At 42.2% G+C, this 15,373-nt stretch overlaps 3 protein-coding genes across 3 annotated transcripts in view; all 3 read right to left on the bottom strand.

Annotated features, from left to right (window-relative positions):
• Positions 1–27: 27 nt before the first annotated feature.
• On the bottom strand, positions 28–2,985 carry LOC131700529 (alpha-ketoglutarate-dependent dioxygenase alkB homolog 4-like). The gene is made up of 3 exons (XM_058998321.1): positions 2,733–2,985; positions 1,687–1,884; positions 28–1,550 (listed from the first exon to the last, which is right to left on the bottom strand). Exons 1-3 carry the CDS (start codon positions 2,880–2,882, stop codon positions 1,032–1,034), a joined length of 867 nt encoding a protein of 288 aa, XP_058854304.1. The 5' UTR covers positions 2,883–2,985; the 3' UTR covers positions 28–1,031.
• Positions 2,986–3,780: 795 nt separating this feature from the next.
• Positions 3,781–6,317, bottom strand: LOC131700530 (DNA-directed RNA polymerase II subunit RPB11-a). The gene is made up of 4 exons (XM_058998322.1): positions 6,156–6,317; positions 4,788–4,877; positions 4,176–4,350; positions 3,781–3,985 (listed from the first exon to the last, which is right to left on the bottom strand). Exons 1-4 carry the CDS (start codon positions 6,206–6,208, stop codon positions 3,950–3,952), a joined length of 354 nt encoding a protein of 117 aa, XP_058854305.1. The 5' UTR covers positions 6,209–6,317; the 3' UTR covers positions 3,781–3,949.
• Positions 6,318–7,672: 1,355 nt separating this feature from the next.
• The window catches only part of LOC117429938 (ras GTPase-activating protein 4), a 61,205-nt gene continuing 53,504 nt past the window's right edge, over positions 7,673–15,373 (bottom strand). The window contains exons 18-21 of the mRNA XM_058998347.1: positions 14,121–14,256; positions 12,162–12,282; positions 11,644–11,708; positions 7,673–10,091 (exon numbers count right to left, since the gene is read on the bottom strand). Coding sequence (XP_058854330.1) covers positions 9,964–10,091; positions 11,644–11,708; positions 12,162–12,282; positions 14,121–14,256 — 450 coding nt within the window. The 3' untranslated portion in view covers positions 7,673–9,963. The remainder of the gene's footprint in view (positions 10,092–11,643; positions 11,709–12,161; positions 12,283–14,120; positions 14,257–15,373) is intronic.

Below are 15,373 nucleotides of genomic sequence, written 5' to 3' on the forward strand. Positions count from 1 at the left end.
AAATCAACATCCATGAAAACAAAACTGTTCCTTTAAAATGTGTTTATTGATCTCAAGATTCAAATGGATTACAAGTCATTATACTGATATGAAGTAGCGAGGTTTTGAAAAATATATCGTTACACGTCCCCACGTGTTGCTACAACTGTTTAAATAACGTACCTGTATTTTCATTTAATTGTTAACATCCTGACAATTTTACACTTACATCTAAGTCTGTTTCAAAGCTCTTTTCAAAATGTCAGCTCTAGTGCACTGATAGTGTAAGGATTATTGCCCACACTGTCAAACAGGTAACACAGCAATAACGATCCATGATGTGGTACGGAACAGAAAAGCCAGAGCACTTGTTATGTTATGTTTTTTTTGTATTTCTCTTCCTGCAGTGATTTAGAGGACAGATCTCAAACCCCAGTGCACTGGATCGGACATTTTGAAACAAGCTTTGAAACAGACTTTAAAGTTATAAGTGTAATACGTTGTCAGGATGTTAACAATGAAAAGAAAAATGACAGGTACGTTATTTAAACAGTTATAGCAGCACGTGGGGACGTGTAACACTATTTTCTGAACCCCGCTGCTTAATCTTTAAAGCTGGGTGAACTACAGATGGCATTAACAGAAACTGTACTTACACTGTCTACTACAGCTTTCTTAAAATTAAACCAACAAACATAGTTTTATGATTAAGTTCTGGAAAGCTACATAAAATGTTATGGTTATCAGCAGCCTGAAACTTGTGATAGATTCGCTCTGAAAGAAAGTTCCATGTGACTCGGCACAGCTGTCTGGCCACTTAAGGGCATAGTGGGGTATCTGTTTTGGTAACACATTGAATGCTGTGCCAGTCTGGCAGTCACGAGTGCACCTTTCTGTATGGGTAGTAAAGGGGGCACATTGTACTTGTGGGAAACCTATTGCTTACTTTAGAAAAGGCGACCAAACACTGTTTCCAGTCCATTATAACCTCAAGCAATACCTCTCCGTTGTTCTGATGAGGCTAAACCAGTGTGACTTGCTAATTCACTGTGTTACAGCGGGACCCCTCGGAAGCCCAGGGCTATACCCAGCAGTTCAGAGCCCAGCCCCTCCTGCTCCCCTCCAGGCAGAAACTCCGCTGACAGCTCCCTGAAAGTGCTGCAGACCCGCCGATCGGCTACATCCTCCCGGCGAATGCTGTGCTTCCACTGGAACCGCGCCTCCCTGTACAGGACCAGCAGAGACCTCCTGGGCAAGGGGATGGAGACCTCCACCCCCCCTGTGCACTGCGGCTCCACGGTGCTGGCGCGGCTCATGGTCAGCACCGTGTCCGACAGCAGGTTGAGGGTGACCAGGCGCTCGCCCCACAGCCAGCTGTCGTCCAGGTGGGGGTCGATGGAGGAGCCGCGCCGGGGGTGGTAGTCCAGGTTGCACTGCTCTACAGGCTGGAAGTCCTTCAGGACCGGCTGCTCCTTCATGCGTCTCACCACCAGCCTGCTGAACCCGGGCAGCCCGCTGAAACCAGCCGCCTTCAGCCTGCGCTTCTTGAAGTTCACCTTGGGCCCATAGTCCTGTGGGGTGAAACACACACAGCTGCTGCAATGAACTTTTTCATGCGTTTTACACAGAGAATTTGGGATTTGTCACGCTAGCCTTTAGTTCCGGTTTGTCTACTTGACTTGTTTCTCATAGTTTTATCTTTCTGACCTGCTTTCTTCGTCCAGACTGAGATTGCTTCCACTCGTCCAGATCCATCTGCTGCACCATCTCCCTCTCCTCCTCCTCGCTCACAAAGTCCTCACACAGGAAGACTCCCGGGAAAGGGAAGGACCTCCGGCCAGCGTCAAGTTCCCCCTCGGCCACCGCCAGCCCCGAGGCCGGCTCGTACACAAACCGGGAGCGAGTCTGTGAGCAGCAGGGAAACAGCAAAGCATCTCAGCACACTGAATCCATTCAAACTAATCCAGGGCGTGCACACCAATCACTGATTTCTAATCCAGGGCGTGTACACCAATCACTGACTTCTAATCCAGGGCGTGTACACCAATCACTGACTTCTCAAAATCTACTTAGCAAAAAAAAGTATTTGATATTTCAAAATGTAAACTACTATAAATAGGTTTTAGAACGTTAAACTAGTACCATATTACAGTAAAGAAATCTCTCAGGAGTAAAAATAAAACGATCTCCTAAACAAAGCTGAGAAACACTCTGATGTACAGCAGTGTTATTTATTTTATTTCTGTATTGACTATTCTAACTTGAAAACTGCTGATATGCAATTTTACCATGTGCAGAACCTAAAACACTGCGCGATCAGACTCACGGTACATTATTCAGAGTAACGTACCTTGCTGTCCCTTGAAAAATTAAAATAGATAATTCTAAATATGGCAAACTTTATGTTTTTGGCAGACGTTACTGCCAGTTGGATTTTTACTGGCACTAAGGCAGCTGATTCCGCTGCTGCCAGTAGCTGCACAAAACAAATTCTTAATATAACCATCAATTTCACTTTCTCTAAACTTAGAAGTCAATGCAATACAAGTACTTCTGTTTCTTCAGCCCTGGTGTTAAACTCCTGGGAGCAGTCTTCTTTGGGGATTCTTACTAGAATAGAATTCGTACTGGTAATAGGAAACCGCAGAAACACTGCTGCCAGTAGTTTTCACTGGTTAAAATCACGTCGAGAAGTGAATGCAAACAAGAGGTAAAACGAACCAGTACTTTACTCATAAGGACGCATTCTCTACCTGCTGTGGAGTCTGCCCGTTTGCGTTGATTTTACTCTCGTTTTGTTTTTCGCATATCAGACAAGAGCGAATCCCCTTACAGCCGCAGCCGGGTTCCACACCTCCTTCCCCGGTCATGGACACGCCGATCCCCGGTGCCAGGGAGGACATGGGCAGAGAATCTGAACAGCCTTCCACCCCCAGCCAAGAACCCGGAACATGCGGGTCATGAACACGCCCCGCACTTTCAAACTCTCACGCGGATTGGATAATGCCGTGCTTGCTTTTTCCTGTTTGCGATCAAGTTTGGAGTGACAAGAAAACGAAAAACAGGCTTGTGGCACCATCTTGTGGTACCGTAACGCAACTTCATCTACCTGGAGGTTTACTAAATATCGGGTAGAGAAGATTTTTTTTTTTTTTTTTTCCCAAAACAGAATTACTAGTTTAAGTTTTTACGGATATATGTTGGGGACAATAGTTTCACTGTCCATACTTCATAATAATTACTCAAAATATTGGTCCCACTATACTTCCAACTTAAAATTAGTCTGCAATACTGACAACCCAACCCAGACCTTGTATACCTGAATAGATCACTCTCCCTCTTTCACAAACGTGCAAAAGATTTGAATTAGCAAAATGTTCCACAATTGCAACAGAATTACAATGATTCATTCAGGAGCAATGCAGAACTGGACATACGATTCATTTACTTCACCCCCACACCTGAACCTCACTCTCCTCCATGCCTCATGGGACCTTCAGCAGGTGGTGGGATTGTGGGTGTGGGAGTGCACTGGTTACATGTACTAGCCTTTCACTTCTGAATGCCTGGGCTTGTGAGCAGGTCAGGGAGGTAAGAGTCCAAGATCAGACAATGTAAGTTTACCACAGGAAGTGTGCACTGTAATAAAGCAGTTTTCCTATAATTTCCCCATGGCTATACTAGGACATTACCATAGTTTGCCATGTTTCTACCTGTGGGCTTTCCAATGCTTTGCTATGCTTTAACTGACAATAGGCAGGAGTGCCTAGATCACAAGCATGTACAACACTTCATGAGAGCCACTTTTTATTTTTTTTATTAAATCACTTAGAAAACAGAACGGTGAAACATATTTATAATGACAGAACACAAATGAAATGAAGACACAAGTACATGTTCCTCATGTCCCACAAAGCAATACAGCAGTGAGATGCACGCACACAGCCCGGGGAGAGCAGGAGAGCAGCCTTCACTCGATTCCTTCTTGTTTGTCTTTGATAGAAACCTGCAAGAGACAAAGAGGAAAGCAGTTGATTGTCCAGTCGATGGTGAAAAGACCTTTATAAAGATACCCACAGATAGAGAAATACAGAGGCAAATCTTTGACAAGAACAGGGAACAAACAACAGGCAGGGGAAGACAGGGGAGCGGAGCTGCACACTTCCAGCTTTTCCTTTCTGCTTTAATGCTCGTACCCTGAACCTCTCCTCCAGCAGGGACAGCTCGCTGATCAGATCTGTGATGGCGTTGGTGAAGGCCTCCTGAGGGCTGTAGTCCGGTGTGGTCTGCACCCGGATCACAATCTTGTGTTCCAGAGGATGGGGCACCTTATACCCGGCAAACAGGACCTGAGGATCCTTCAGCAACTGGCTGAGAGAAAAACACAGTCGTTTCAATAGCAAGTAATGTAAAATTCTCTCTCTCGCTCCATAAACTGTCCACACAATGTGCATCCATTACTATACAAGTGTCAAATGTGTAGATTTGAAAGAAATCCAGGTTTTAGCAAAAACATTATCTTCTTAAAACATCTTAAAACATGTAGTACCTGGTACTACACAAGGCAAAAGTGTAGATTGCATTTTCTCGTATGTGAAACTGGCAATTATATACCAGTGGTCTTAATAGCGGTGATTAAGTGTGACGGTTCTTTATTCCAGTTTCTTAGTATATCCCCTTCAGTCACTATGTGTAGAATTGTACCATGTTAAGTCTCCTAGTTATGTACCAATTTTATAATGCATGATGTGTTGTTTTTTTTGCAAAGTTTTACCCCCCCGCCTCGCTCCCTAGCAGAACATACTCACGATCGGATGATGTTTCCAAGCGTGTGGTCTTCCTTGTTAAGTGTGAATAAGCAGGCATTGGGTACTTTCGTATCCTTGGTTATGGTGATTCTAAATGGAAATACGAGATTGTTATGTTATGGTGCCAGTGTTACCAGATGTAGTGTACTGTGAAGGTTAACTCCCACAATGTCACAAGAGAATTACTCCCTGTCTGAAGCCAGCCCAAACTGGAGAGAGCCATTAAATACCAAATGCAGTTTTCTTTGAAAAACAAAAATCACAACACAAGCTGTTATGTAATTTGATACATTCTAAATCAATATTTCTTGGCAGATTTTTTTTTTACTAAACTGTCTAGTTAGACATGCTCCTAATCAGAGCAGTGAAATGTCACGCTGGGTATGAAGCTCAACACATAGACAATGGAGCTGCTTTATCATCACTGTGGGGAGGAAAACACCAAATGATGTATCATTTTTAGGCTTTGGTTTCTAATTTTATATGGAGGTGTCATTAAAGCATCTCAAGGGACTATATTTACAGCAGTTACATTTAGACAACTTTGGGGTTAACAAAATTAGAGTAAGTTATCTTATAAGGTGAAGGTGCAGTTTAGGTTTTAAATCCACAGTGCGGTACAGTAGTTGAGATATCTGCACATTCAACTGTAGAAATAGGAAATTAATTAAACAAGCAAATGACACAATCCTTCAGCACCGCAGCAGTTACCGATACAAACAGCAAATGCTGTCATAGGAGCTTAGGCTACATTTGTCAGTCCAAATATGACAATACAGTTGCGCTCTCTTTAATGGCCAACTCTTTCATGCATATTTTATATTTGACATAAAAACAACAACCAGTATCTGTAATAATTTTTAGCAGAACTTAAAACGTCTTGAAAAATAACTCGTCATATCTGATCGTTACTTCTTCAATGGTGTATTACCATGTTATGCAACGACATAAAGTCATATACATTAATATAGGTTACCGGTTTCAACAACACGATAGGGCAAAAAAATACCGAAATATTAATGAGACCCCACATTTTAAAACAAGTGTCTATATAATTACCAGTGTAGGGTTTTACTGCCAGCAGCTGATTCCCCTGCTGCACAAAACAGATTGTAATATAACCACCCATTTCACTTTCTCTAAACTTAAAATCAATACAAGTACTGCTCTTTCTTCTGCCCTGGTGTTAAACTCCTGGCTGCAGTCTTTTGGGGGGGCTTCTTAATGGCAGTAGAATTTGGTAATAGGAAACCCCCAAACGCTTCTAATCACTCCGGTAATTTAAAGCGGCCCACTGTTCACACCAGGTTTGCCCTCACCATTTACCGAGCTGCTCGTAGTATCCACAAACAGTTAAGAGATACTCACTTTTTCTCTCCTTCAAATAACAGGAAGGACTCAAAGGCTGGGGGTGCGTTCATGTTTTATAACAAGATTTAGACAATGTCTCCTAACCTCCTTATACCGACAAACAACCGAGTGCGCACTACACTGACGACATGCCGCCTAGCCACGCCCACTTCCTGTCGTTGTATTGCATAGAAGGTATTTCATTGGTTCAATAGAAGAGCTCAAAAACTTCAGACTTTCAAAATAAAAGTTGAATGCCGAACACGTGACCTAAAGCGGTGTTGTACAGTATATTGTATTGGGAGTCACTTCTGGATAGCGGTGTTGCACAGTATATTGTATTGGGAGTCACTTCTGGATAGCGGTATTGTACAGTATATATTGGGAGTTATTTCACTTGTACAAAACAACCAAGGTAAATAAAGGGGCGAGCCATATAAATACGTGATGCAATATGGCATACAAATTGTACTTTATTATATTCACATTATATATATATATATATATAATGTGCTGTTCCTTTTTTTTAAACTCACATCCCATTCAGGTGCCTCTTACCTGTCCTATTTTGAGAGCTGCAAAACTACAAGTACCAGAATGCACTGCAGGGCTTGACACTCACATCAGCCCTGCACCCAGTCCGGGGGCCAGTTTCACAAAGCACTGCGAGCTCTCAGGTTAGTTTCTGAACTACCTGCAATTAAATATATCAATCATACAGATTTAGATGTCACATACATTGTTCCAACCTAATAGCTTCATGAACAACTCTTATTAGTAACCCTACAGACTGAGGGGTGACTCAGTCATACTTTGATGATCCGTGTTCATATTCTTGGCTCCAAGTCATTTCAAGGGCAGTTCTGAACCCTAGGACTGGGGGCAGGGCTAATGAGAGAGACAAGCCCTGGCACTGGGGTGTGACTGGAACTGTCTGGGGAGCATGTGGTCATGACAACAGTGGAAGCCTGTTCTTTCATGATATGGACCATGAACTTGGAGTGAAACTGAACACTGCTGGTTTGCAGAAGTGTAACCCTAAATCTGAAGGTATCGGAACACCACTAAAATATAGCTTTATATAAGAATTATTATTGAATTCACATTGTATTTGTACAATATACCACACTTCTAGTAACATATAATAGATAATGCATGATCTAATTTCTACATGTATTTCCACAAAGTGTCTTTCTCCATCATGTCAGAATGCTTCACTTTACGTGTCTGTGTGTCAGTGGCTTCGTTTGTGTTTGTGTTCACAGTCGTTGTCGACGCACTGTTGCTGTCGTCTTCATCAGTATTTTTAGCCTCTTAAAGTAGTTTGTAATAGAAGTTCCTAATGCTCTTTTCATTACATCGAGAGGACTGCAGACTGAATCAGACAGTTGTGCAGAAGCTGTGTCATGTAACACAGCTTGCCTATTGTGCAAGTTTGACTAAATCACTGCTGCCAATAGACAATAGTACCAGAACAGCAGAGTTTATTAAAATATACCCTGGTGTTCATAATAAAAAAAAACGCAAGCATGCACCACTTGTGATATGACTTTATTTATTGGTAGCCCATACAAAATAACTTACAAGCAGTTTATACATTTCTATACCTTGCTAACCCTATAGACTTAATGACTGCTGCCAACAGAATTCTCAAAGCACAGAAAAACACAGCAAACTACTGTTACTATGGAAACTAGGCTGTGATTAGACACCATGAAATCTCAAGCATTCAAACACAGTGGGCTATATGACTACCGACCAATCATAACTCACCATTTTAATACCTTTGTGTTTTTCTGCTGTCTGATTGGAGCCCCCTTGTAAAGTGGCGGTATAGCCTCAATAGATTACTTCAAAAATGTGCTGCACTGCGCATCCTTATTGCGCTGTATTCATGCAGTACACAAAATGAGCAAGTCTGGATGGCATTCTGGGTATTATTCTACGGTAAGTGCAAAAGTGCACATGCATGCATATATATATATATATATATATATATATATATATATATATATATATATATATATATATATATATATATATGAGCAGGTAGTCTGAGTGAAGTTATCCAGCAACAAACTCCCCATCCCCACGTGTACTGCTTTCCTAGGAAAAGGAGCACATTTCTGGGGACCATTCCACTTGTGAGATGTCTTGCTCGTTACAATCCTTTGCCTACTTTTAAAGAGGAGGCGATTGTCTATTGAGAGATTCCAGGGTATTTAGTAAGTAAGGGGTCTGAGAGAGGAGACATGGGCAATACAATCCCCAGTCCTGGTCTTGCTGTAAATCATTTGTTGTTGCTAGAATGTGAGCCGGTACTGAATATACTTAAGTACATAGTCCAAACAAAAGTAGTGTAACAAGACATAGAGCAACAAAACTACATTACACAATACATAGAAATTGACATTTTATAAAAACACAAATACATACTGTTGAATGCTTTTAGTTTAAGAATGGAAAAATGCGATGTTATATAAACTCCTACATGAGGAGAGAAAAAAAGTGTTTAATGAAGACATGGAAACCATTCACAGAGAGCGTTTTCCAAACGCAATGAAACAAGAATGGACTGCTTTAAAACCAGCACGAGACAGCTCGGAGCAGCCCCGGCACAGCGTTTAGCATTGGCTAGCTTCATTTCACAACATTGTTTTTTGCTATTTGAAAATGTGCTTTTGCCTTGTAAGGCCCTCTGCCTTTTAATCTGGATTAACTGCAATGTTAGTGCAACACTACTGACTAACATGCCTATATTAACAGACATGCAATATTTAAAAAGCAACGGAGCCAGTATATTGCCTGAATACATCAGTGGCTATTGTGTTCCTAGAATTGCTATGCTACTATTGAGCAACATTTTCCTGGCTTTTCAAGCAGATACAAGTGTCTAAAAAAGAAGTGAGTATTATTTACAGGTAAATATACTCTTTTTATGTATAATGGTGCACTGTGTTACAATTTCACCCAAATTCACTCCTCTTCTAAATGGAATTGTGAATTCAGAACAGATACAAACTCAATCCATGCTGTCATGGCTCTGCATCTCAGCCCATTGAATTGAACTGAGAGGCAACATCACAAATCAAAGACGATACACTTGACTATTCAACTAAAGAGCAAGCTCTGTATCTGAGAGGGACGTACGTGTCTTAAGCTGCTGTCAGTGTTATTAACTCATCAGCCGCTAGGAGGAGCTCCATTACAAGATGTATTTGTCTTGTGTTATGCTGGCCCCATTCTTACCAGTGCAGTGGCAGACACTCCTTTGCAACCCATATTGGCAAGACGCCTTATTATGTTTGTTTGAAAACAGACAACACCATCCTCACATGGGGAAAGATAACATGCATACTCTCAGGGGAGCTGCTGAAGGATTATACAAAGCACGGCAGCTCTTTATTTACAAAGTGGACCATCCTAAACTTGATTTACAGATTCAGAATACAGTGCAATACAATAACATTCATTTGAATATCTAGAGGTTTTATATATATTCCCATTGAATTTTATAATAAACACAGTCATTTTTGGTGTCTATTATATTTGCCCATAACAACCCACAAGCAAGTCATTTATTTGCCATTTCTTCCTTCTTCATATATCCCTTCCTGTAATCCAAGACATGATACCCATTCAGAGGCCTGGGGGAAGCTGTTTGGCACCATCTTCCACTGGAACCTACTAGTTTATCTGTGGTATTTCTATTCAGACAAGAACATGTTTGATTGTGCCAGTGCTGCTCATGGCACAAATTGGAGGTCTTTAGGTGTTTAAAATAATGCCTTGAAAAACCACAAACAAAACAAAGGCATGCTGTGGTTTACGTCTGCAATTCCAGGAGGCAGTTTGTATTTTTCTGTTTCTCCGAGCGCTCCAGGTCTTCGTGAATATCTTGCAGGTCTTGAAGAAGCTGGAAGAGCTTGCTTGCTGCATCCTTCAGCTCTGAACCTGCAAAGAGGAACAGCACAGGGTAGTGGAGACACAGCTGCTACAGCTCTGAATCTGCAAGAGGAACGAACAGCACAGGGTAGTGGAGACACAGCTGCTACAACTCTGAATCTGCAAAGAGGAACAGCACAGGGTAGTGGAGACACAGCTGCTACAGCTCTGAATCTGCAAGAGGAACAGCACAGGGTAGTGGAGACACAGCTGCTACAGCTCTGAATCTGCAAGAGGAACGAACAGCACAGGGTAGTGGAGACACAGCTGCTACAGCTCTGAATCTGCAAAGAGGAACAGCACAGGGTAGTGGAGACACAGCTGCTACAGCTCTGAATCTGCAAGAGGAACAGCACAGGGTAGTGGAGACACAGCTGCTACAGCTCTGAATCTGCAAAGAGGAACAGCACAGGGTAGTTGAGACACAGCTGCTACAGCTCTGAATCTGCAAGAGGAACAGCACAGGGTAGTGGAGACACAGCTGCTACAGCTCTGAATCTGCAAGAGGAACAGCACAGGGTAGTGGAGACACAGCTGCTACAGCTCTGAAGCTGCAAGAGGAACAGCACAGGGTAGTCGAGACACAGCTGCTACAGCTCTGAATCTGCAAAGAGGAACAGCACAGGTTAGTGGAGACACAGCTGCTACAGCTCTGAATCTGCAACAGGAACAGCACAGGGTAGTGGAGACACAGCTGCTACAGCGGGATGCATTATAGGGAAGCCTGGATTTTTTTCACAGTAAGGAATTGTCTTATTTCACGGTCTAAAAATAGTATTCCATAGATATTTCACAATTAAACATAATATTTATTAAAGCAGAAAAAAATTGATCATTTTCTCTTAAGTTATTATACAACAAATGTAACTAAATATGTAAATGCTTACCTGAAAAAAAGTAAATGCTAAATCGCAGAATTTTTTTTTTTTGAGTCCACCTTTTAAAGACATTCTGTTTTCACCATCAGTGAATTACCAAACAAAATAATAAAAAAGGCAAATGTTTGCTGTATTTATTTTTAAGTGATACAAATATGTATATTTACACGGAATACTACATATTACCTAATGCACAGTGAAAGCATGGTAAAGCATAGGTAAGCACTGTAAATCCCAGAGAGGCATGGTAAAGCACATTAAACAGTATTCTAGCTGTGATGACTGGGTTAGTGTGAGTCAGTATTCTAGCTGTGATGACTAGGTTAGCGTGAGTCAGTATTCTAGCTGTGATGACTAGGTTAGTGTGAGTCAGTATTCTAGCTGTGATGACTAGGTTAGCGTGAGTCAGTATTCTAGCTGTGATGACTGGGTTAGTGTGAGTCAGTATTCTAGCTGTGATGACTAGGTTAGTGTGAGTCAGTATTCTAGCTGTGATGACTAGGTTAGCGTGAGTCAGTATTCTAGCTGTGATGACTGGGTTAGCGTGAGTCAGTATTCTAGCTGTGATGACTAGGTTACACCCCAGCTACAGAAACTGTCCGCGCCACTTTTGAAACCTAAGTTTGCCACTGGTCTTATAGACCCTAAACATGTCCCAGAGTGATCTGTACAGTCCAGGTTACCTTTTTCATGGCTCTGGAATGAATCTTTATCTTTCTCCAGCTTCACCACTTCCAGGTATTTGTCCCTAAACAAAGAGATAGAAATATATGTCAGTAACATTGCTCTCCGGCCACGGCTGTGAATTCAGAACAGAGCTACGATGACCAGGGCGTACAGCACATAAACACAATGTACACACTAGTATAGAGCAAGGGCAATGGATAGTTTAATGGACATTGTAAAAGTGCTCTTTAAGACATAGATGACATCAGATAAGTTGTGAAAAGGTAAATGTGACAGACGGATGGATGCACAGACAGAGACACCTGTATATCCTCACAATCTGACACTCCCAATGCAAATGAATGTTAACACTAAGCTTCATCCCAACCTCTAGTGTACAGATACTTTTTCATTAAGAGCTGATCGAATGTTAACAATGGTGTGTCGGCTGGATGCGTGACATATTTGCACCATAAGCAGGACATTACCAAAGGTTATAAAACAGCGCTGGATTTTCTCTCCTTTTCTGTGTTACCTCATTGCCTCCCTGACTCCCAGCAGGTGTCTGAAAATCAACTGGGACTCCAGATCCGGATCCAGGGGGTCATTCCACTCCTGCAGGGTCACTCCGTGTCGGGTTTTATCACAACCTGCAGCTGAGAGACACAGGCTTATAGTAAGGGAATGGGCTCCCCTCACAGATATTCAACTCACAGTGGTGACTGCTGGGCTTCAGTCCCCACTGCTGGAACCCTCCGGAACATCCAGCAAGTGCTGTGTCGCTGCTGACCAGTAAGAACACATATTTACTGTTACTGACCCGATACCCAGCTGGCATATAAAAAGGGCGCATACATACACACACATGCATCATTCTTAGAGTGGAGTACTTCAGGAAATGTGTAAGTGGATGACAGCAAGTGTGGCTGTGACCTTGGGTGAGTAAATATGCACAGCGGTGGGCAAAGTTAAGAGATGTCGTTTCTTTGTTTATTTGCAGGGTCCAGCTTTGTAGCACACTTTTCATTTGAAACGTCCGAGTTAAACAGAGATTCATTGAGGCTGCTCGCGACCGTTAAGCACAGCAGCAGGTAGAGATCAGCCTGTATTCAGTCATTTTGGTTTTCATTACTTTTCAGTTTTTTTCTTAGACGATAATGGCGTCTCCGCTTCCATTTGCTTCTCCTAAAACTAGAGCTCTCTCTCTCTCTGCTTTCGTGCTTACTCGGGAGTGATCTGCCCCCTAGTGTTCGGAGGTAGAAAAGGTCAAGCTTTCATGCTAAGAAAATCCTAATAAACGATAACCCATTTAACCTGAGCTCCAAGTAATACGAGTGTGCGTCTACATTCTGTTAAACATTACTTTCCCTATTCAATTCCTACACCTGCAGCTCAAAACTACCTAGAGGGAATGCACACAGCCTGGAAGCCCTGGTCTCTGATGCAGGTGAGTGCACAGGAGGACTGGATGAGTGCAGTAAAGGTTCAGCCTAAGACTTGTATTTTAGGGTAAAACTGAACGAGGTGGGGGTAGGTGGTACAGCAGACTTGCAGAGTGAAAATGCATTGGTAATCATATGAAAGAAAACGTGTTGGTAATGTTAAACCAATCTGCTGGAGGTGACTTTGCCATAAGTAGAGTTACTAAGGCACCTCCCCTTGACCTTAGGCTCAGAATGATTGAATGATAAGGCATGTGCTAAGTTTGACATGAGTTGCTAAGGCAACGACCCACTTGGTCTTAAGCTTAGAATAATGAGTGATAAGGCACGTGCAGGAATGTATGAGAATGGAGAAGTGTGGTAAACAATTAACCACAGTGACCTTGTAAAAGAGAGTAGTTTGTGGTTGGTTGCACCTGAGTGGAGTAACAGCTAAAATTAATAACATATCAGAAACAAACTCTAGTTGTGTAAGTTCTGAGCCTACTAGAGTATAAATACCAGGCATAGAGGCGACACAGACTGAGAAGCTCCCGATACCTCCAGATCATCTGGACCATCGGTGTAGCGTCTGAGGCTCTCTCCCAGGGAAGGTAACAATTGCCTATCTCTGTTAATGCTAGTGGCATGTTATTGTACCTAAACAGTAACGTTCAATGTAGAATGTAATGTTTGGTATTTGGAACTAATAAATGGTCAGCATTGTTAGGATTTGAAGCATGGTCTCATCCTTATAGCGTAACCAAGTAGTTCATTCCGTGCTTACCTTCATTTTTAAACCTTACAGACTAATTCACTAGTGAAATGAGTTTGGTGGTCTTAGCTTATGCCTCAGTGATCATAAGTGCAATCCACTACCATCAAAAGACAAAACTCCATGCAATTCAGCACTGCAGTGGATGGAAGAAACTGTCAGTCTCTGCTGAGGTCTGGATGGCAGGCAGACAGGCAGGCAGGGAGGCAGACAGAGAGGCAGGCAGACAGGCAGGTAGGCAGACAGGCAGGGAGGCAGGCAGACGGCGTGTTCTGGTCATGACTGAGCTGTGCAGTACCTGTTTTCTCCTTTTGGTGGCAGCAGCTCCACTTGTCTCCTTTGAAGACGCCCGGGTGATATGAATTGAGGGTCTCTGTGTTGTGGATGCAGGACTTGCGCAAAGCAGAGAGCCACTGGTTCAGCTCATTCACACTCTGACAACATGAAACAAACAATAAAGACATTGTAACCAGTACTGGGTGCCACAGCCTCAGTGATTGATACAACCTGGCTTGTATTGGTGTGGAATAGCACGTAGAATGAATATTTATACATTATGAAACATGCAGAGCCTTGACAACACCTCTTGAGGCCACAATTATCATATTCATTCCTAGAACATCATTGATAAATGACTGTATCAAAAAGCTCTCATGCCAAGGAAACTAATGCATAAATTACATCTAAGATAAATAACACCCGCTCTACTGCACAGAAAACTGTTCCTCTCTTTTTAGAAGGATGGGGTGCTGGGTTTATTTTCCTGAGAGATCTATTTACTGTAATATGGTACTTAAATGAAATATTTTTTCAGCTTATTCAAAATGAAAGAATATTAGTTAAACATTTTGAAAGACTTTCTTCAAAGGTGAAAACGGCCTTCCTTTCAGCACTGCAGTGGATGTAAGACAATGCCACGTTTGTACAGGTAAATGGTTCCACTCTGGTGCACAAGCTGAGATGAGCGTTACAGAGGCACAACGGTGCTTTAAACTTCTGAAATGATGGTAACAAGGTGTGGGGTTAATGAAGCTTAAACAAATATCCCAAAAAACACTGTGCTGAGCACAGCTGCAAGATCTGCTGTTATCAACAGAGAGGCTTCTCTCCTCAAGACAAAGAACCGAGTGGGTGTGGGGACTTCACTGACCTTGGTTGGAACACTGAAGCTTGCAAAAACAGGGTTTAGTTTTACACACACGTTTAGGTAAGATATATAAGATAGGCACCCGAATCCTCTCCTGATGACAGACCTGGGCTTTCTCCCAGAATATGAGGTAACTGATCATTATCTGATTTCTGTTTAAAACTCGGTGCTACATTGTTGTGTCTAACTTTTGAACACTGGAATTAATACATGGAAACTTGGTGTTGTGTGCACTCATTTGCAGACCTCAAGTTCACTTCCTCACAACGGCTTAAAGTATATAGAGATAACAATATAATTCCAGTGAATCTTACTATGTATTGCCATCATTTCACATTCCTTACTGAAACACGCACACATTATGGTAAAGGCAAACTCAGTGTTTAATGGTAATTTATTTGAAG

This window comes from Acipenser ruthenus, chromosome 24 (genome assembly GCF_902713425.1).
Source record: "Acipenser ruthenus chromosome 24, fAciRut3.2 maternal haplotype, whole genome shotgun sequence".
Classification (NCBI taxonomy): domain Eukaryota; kingdom Metazoa; phylum Chordata; class Actinopteri; order Acipenseriformes; family Acipenseridae; genus Acipenser; species Acipenser ruthenus.

Coding starts and splice junctions, on each gene's coding strand:
- LOC131700530 (XM_058998322.1), bottom strand. CDS start 6,208: ATGAACGCACCCCCAGCCTTTGAGTCCTTCCTGTTATTTGAAGGAGAG. Junction 4,351..4,787: donor CTTGGAAACATCATCCGATC/GTGAGTATGTTC, acceptor TTTTTCTCTCAG/CCAGTTGCTGAAGGATCCTC. Junction 3,986..4,175: donor TGCTGGAGGAGAGGTTCAGG/GTACGAGCATTA, acceptor TGTCTCTTGCAG/GTTTCTATCAAAGACAAACA.
- LOC131700529 (XM_058998321.1), bottom strand. CDS start 2,882: ATGTCCTCCCTGGCACCGGGGATCGGCGTGTCCATGACCGGGGAAGGA. Junction 1,885..2,732: donor ACGGGCAGACTCCACAGCAG/GTAGAGAATGCG, acceptor TGCTGCTCACAG/ACTCGCTCCCGGTTTGTGTA. Junction 1,551..1,686: donor AGTCTGGACGAAGAAAGCAG/GTCAGAAAGATA, acceptor TTCACCCCACAG/GACTATGGGCCCAAGGTGAA.